The sequence below is a fragment of the Stomoxys calcitrans genome, chromosome 3 (assembly GCF_963082655.1).
Source record: "Stomoxys calcitrans chromosome 3, idStoCalc2.1, whole genome shotgun sequence".
Lineage (NCBI taxonomy): Eukaryota > Metazoa > Arthropoda > Insecta > Diptera > Muscidae > Stomoxys > Stomoxys calcitrans.
In genome coordinates, this window is record NC_081554.1 from 120,775,483 (window position 1) to 120,780,350 (window position 4,868).

The window sequence follows — 4,868 nt, forward strand, 5'->3', positions numbered from 1 at the left end:
GCAGAATAATTTTTCAAGGAAAAGGTTCTGACTTTATCCAATTGTACTTTGGCTGTTGTTCTCCTTGTGCCTGCCGGAAAAAAACAAACATCAAACAATTTGTTGTTCTCCTCCCCCTCCGCCAGAAAAAACAAATATCAAACAATCACCGTTAGCTGTGCTAGAGGAGACGAAATCCACACACTTTTTTGTCCACTTTCACTTAAAACATCAATTTATAGTGTAAAAACAGTACCATATCGTTAAACAAAAAACAATTGCATATTGTTTAGAACAATTTGCTTTGTTTACCTTTGAGTTGGCAAAATAAGCTCGACGTATCGATTTTGCAAATGCAAATTTTGCTCATGAATTTCCACTAAGGAACAAGGACAAAATTCTTACATATCAATGAGTGTAGTCCGATTCAAGTTTAAGCTCGATGATAAGGGGCCTCTTTTTTATAGCCGAGTCCGAACGGCGTGCCGCAATGTGATACCACTTTGGAGAGAAGTTTTACATGGCAAAGTACCTCACAAATGTTGCCAGCATTAAGAGGGGAAAACCACGCTGAAAATTTTTCCTGATGGTCTCCCAGGATTTGAACCCAGGCATTCAGCGTCATAGGCGGACATGCTAACCTCTGCGCTACGGTGGTGACGAATCGATTTTCCTTCCCCGAAATCGATAACTCTTTGGCAAATTACGATCGTAAGCCATAATCCAACTTGTATTTACGGGTCGGAGTTAATCTTGGAACAACAACTCGCTAGATAGCGGATGCGAGAATTAGGCCCCTGATCGATTCACTTTCCGCTTCGATTTAAAAATGTTCGTCCATTTTAATTTGTGTACAATTTCCATCATTATGAAATTTGGTGCAGGCATTTTTTTAGCCAAGAGACTAAACCATTTTACAAAAAAAAAACTACTTTTTGCGCGACTATTTAAAAATTTTCAACGGTAACGTTGGTTACAATACATAATAGATTCAAAAATCTTGGCCATGTTTTAGGGAAACATTTGAAAAATATCAGATTCTTACTTATTCAATGTATTCAAAAAATGTGGTAAACCCATAAAAAAAAACTAAAGTAAAATAAAAAACTGGGAAATCGTTTAATTTTTAATATGAACATGCTTATTCTGGCGAATATTTAACACTAACAATTTCGTTTCGATTAAATGGAAATTTGTACGCATGAGTAGTTCGAAAATAAAGAGAGTTATAAATCAGATATATAGTTGTTGTTGTTGTAGCAGTGTTTTGTACACTGAGGCGGCATCACTTGCCGAATAAAGACTCAATCGGGCCAATCCGGCACGTACAACCGGCTGTCATGGGATTGATCAGATTTATAGTAGTAGATAGCAGGAAAGTTTCTATAAGATAATTATTTTACTGAGTCTATCTTTCTCGAAGATCATGGTATTCTTATTAAAATACAAAGGATTTGGTCTTTCGGGAAGATTGTTCATTAGAGAGATGATCTTGTTTTTCCTGTAAACAGCTTAATTCGTACGTTTTTTCGCGTAGCTTTTTCTTAAGTCTGCTGCAAATGTCGGCACCACCTTCAGCATTACGTTTTAACGATTTTCTAACTTCAGCTATTTCTCGTTCTTTGCGTCGAATATCGTCCGCTACCTTAACGCTTTCCACATTTAAGGACTTAGAGCTATGATTTTGAAAGCACTTTTTAAGAGGTCCGGACTGATGAATAGGCTTAGAGGTACTTAAAACATTTTCGTTGATAAAAGAGAATACATCAACTCGTGTTGTTTCGCGTTCGTAGGCTCTTGCACTTATTGCTTCCTGCTTTTTCTTATCCTTTTGCAATTTTTTTTCAGCGCTGAAAAGATTTTCGTCTCCATTGGCAGCTTCTCGCAAGCTCATGCAATAATCTAATGATTTTCCCATTGGTAGGATTTGTGCTGCTATAGGTGTTATAATACCACCTCCATTGGAACCTAACCCTGTACCATGTATGTACCCCATTTTAGCCATTAATTTGGAGCCAATGCCCTTAAAGGTAAATTAAAGGATGATAAACTTCTGTAGATAGCTACACACACATTGTATATTTCCGTGCGTAATTTACCCTTGTATATCTTTCCCAATCTCCGAGAGATTGACTAACGTCATAGGTGAATGTATTAAGATTGCAATTATCAACATTTATCGCTGGATAGCCTGTTTCACTTTCGGAATCGCTGGTAGAATCTCCATCTTCTGACAGATATAATAGCAAATATTCTATTACGATTTCGGCGACACAAAAGAATTATTCTCACCTTCAAATATTGGCAACAAATCCACAAATTTGAAGTCTTGCTCCCTATTCTTAGTAGAGCTGTTATCCAAACGAACCCGACACTCCTTTTCTACATAGTTTGCGCATAGAACACGTCCACGTTGCCACAAATTATCCCCGGTTTTCGCTAAAACTACGCAGTTTCTTGACAAGCGAGAAAAATCAGGAACGGTATACTCCCGCAGAGAACCAGCAGACACCATTTCACCGTGAGAAAAATGACAATTTTCACTGTCGAACCGACAACTACCATCCAAAAAGAAAGGACATGGTAACATTTCTTTATGCGTTGGATTCGTGAAAAGAACTCGGAATTTCACATCGATGTTGCCATCATCAGCGACAACAGCTTCATCTTCCATACTACAAATAAGGGCATTATGGTAAGTTATAGCTCCCCACGAGTGCATATATGGAGCACTACATTTTTCTCCGACCATTCGTTCGCATTTATCCTACAAGTATTCATATATATATTCGGTATTCCAATTTTTGTTATTAATAAAGCATATCACCTTAAGCCTCCGTAATTCATCTTTTTGATCAATTTCTTTTACTTCACTCATAAACCTGTGCATTTCATAGTCGTCTAGGTTAACTTCCTCGTCATCTTCATTCTGTTTCTCCTCATCTACGAACTGAGTAAGTGCTATTAACTCAATCAAATTGTCTTTAAGGGTACGTAATTCCTCGCGCTCCTTGGAATTTTCTGAAGCATGTATCGCTTTTTCAACGGAGAGCAACTACATAAACATGAATTGTTATTGCTGATGCTAAATTTATGGCATATTAACAATATAAAAGGCAAATAATTACCTGTGCCTGATACTGGTCCATATTTACCATTTAATTGGTTTACAACTTAATCCCTATGAAGCGATAGAAACATCAACGAAAACGGATGTTTACGCGTGGTAATCGGTATTAGAGTCAATAAATTCGGTAATACCCATGGTTGAATTATTTGTGGTTGTCTTATTTGTACAACATAAAAATCATATGGTTGTTGTTGTTGTAGCCACATTTGCATGCGGAGGAGGCGATCCTCGTTAATCTCTTATGGCTGTTCTTATGGTACTATGTTCGTTTTTAGCTAATTTGTTTTGTGACTACTTTTTTCGATAATAGATTTCGAAGCAAAAAAACTTGCTGATTTCATTCAACATGTAACATGTTCTTCCAGATGTCAATACTAGGGTTCCGTCAATCCAAGACTGTGCCGATGGCAGCAATGCCTCGCACTCGACTTCAAGGCTAATCTCAGGTATCCGATCGGAAACCACTTCCCTTCCTTCCAGGTTTCCTATGGTCGCAACAATTATACCGCGGTGGTATGAGCTGCTCCCATCCTCAATCCATTCTCCCATTGCCTTAAGTCTCATAGACGCAGTTGCTTCCTCACACTTAATCTGTATGTCAATGGGTCGGATATCTAGAATAGTCTCCAGTGCCCTAGTGGGTGTGGTCCTCATCGCTCCGCCTATGCCAAGACAACATGTTCTCTGAACCTGTTGTATGGTCCTTATGTTGCACTTTATCTCCATAGCAGTCCACCAAACTTCTGAGGCGTAAGTAAGTATTGGTCTAATCACGATCCTGTTCCATTTCGAGCCTACGGCGCGTCTAAATAGTGCCCAAGAGCTGTGAGCCTTTTCAGTACGCTCCTGAATGTGTCATCTCCAATAATTTTCCTGTCCAAGATCACACCTAAGTATTTGGCCTTGTCAGATATCGAAATCGTCTTATTGAGAAAACGTGGTGCGTTAAATTGGCCCAACTACGTCTTCCTCGTGAACAGGCATATTTCAGTCTTCTCTGGGTTAACATTAGACCTCTGGGTCCGGCCCAGTCATATGTCATATGGAAGACCCTTTCGGCCCTTCTGCATAGCTCGTTCGGATTCTTGCCCCTTAGAAGTATTATAACGTCATCTGCGTAGCAAAAGGGTTTTAATCCCTCCTAAGACAGCATCCGTAATAGGTCATTTATGGTGGTCACCCATAGGAGTGGCTATAAAATGCCCCCCTGTGCCACCTTCTCCCTTATATTTATGCCATGGGACACACAATTTATCCACCGGTTCCTTAGCATATGGTTTATCCAGTCTCTAAGGACCGGGTCCACCCGGTACTGGTGTAAGGATTGGATCAATGTGTCGGTCCGCACATTGTTAAAAGCTCCCTCGATGTCAATGCATACCGACAGTGTGTACGTATTCGCATCGAAGGATTTTTCTATTTTATTCACAACCTCGTGCAGGGCAGTCTCCACACCTTCCCTTGACATAGGCATGCTGTTTGTATTTGCGCAGATCGCTGGATGTCACATAATACGTTTGGTTTTGAATAGAAAGGACGTTAGGTGTATGGGTCTGTAGGCCTTTGGTGTCGCATAACTTGCCTTGCCGGACTTGGTTATAAATACCACCCTTGCCTTTTGGAGTATATGCAAGTCCTTGGTACGCTGTGAAAATTTTGGCCAGACGAGGCGCCAGATAGTCAGCCTCTTTCTGTAGTAACGCCGGAAATATTCCATCAGGTCTGGGTGACTTAAATGGTTTGAAGCTCCTCAAGGATT

General features: G+C 39.8%; 1 protein-coding gene across 2 annotated transcripts; it reads right to left on the reverse strand.

Annotated features, from left to right (window-relative positions):
- Positions 1-1,079: 1,079 nt before the first annotated feature.
- On the reverse strand, positions 1,080-3,197 carry LOC131996361 (zinc finger CCCH-type with G patch domain-containing protein-like). Of its 2 annotated transcripts, none has more exons than XM_059365978.1 (5): positions 3,108-3,197; positions 2,807-3,034; positions 2,272-2,746; positions 2,079-2,206; positions 1,080-2,002 (listed from the first exon to the last, which is right to left on the reverse strand). In XM_059365978.1, the coding sequence occupies exons 1-5, from the start codon at positions 3,135-3,137 to the stop codon at positions 1,418-1,420; spliced, it is 1,446 nt and encodes a 481-aa protein (XP_059221961.1). In that variant the 5' UTR covers positions 3,138-3,197; the 3' UTR covers positions 1,080-1,417. The 2 variants fall into 2 exon arrangements, with proteins under 2 accessions (XP_059221961.1, XP_059221960.1); XM_059365977.1 differs by having other exon boundaries at positions 2,079-2,209.
- Positions 3,198-4,868: the final 1,671 nt, after the last annotated feature.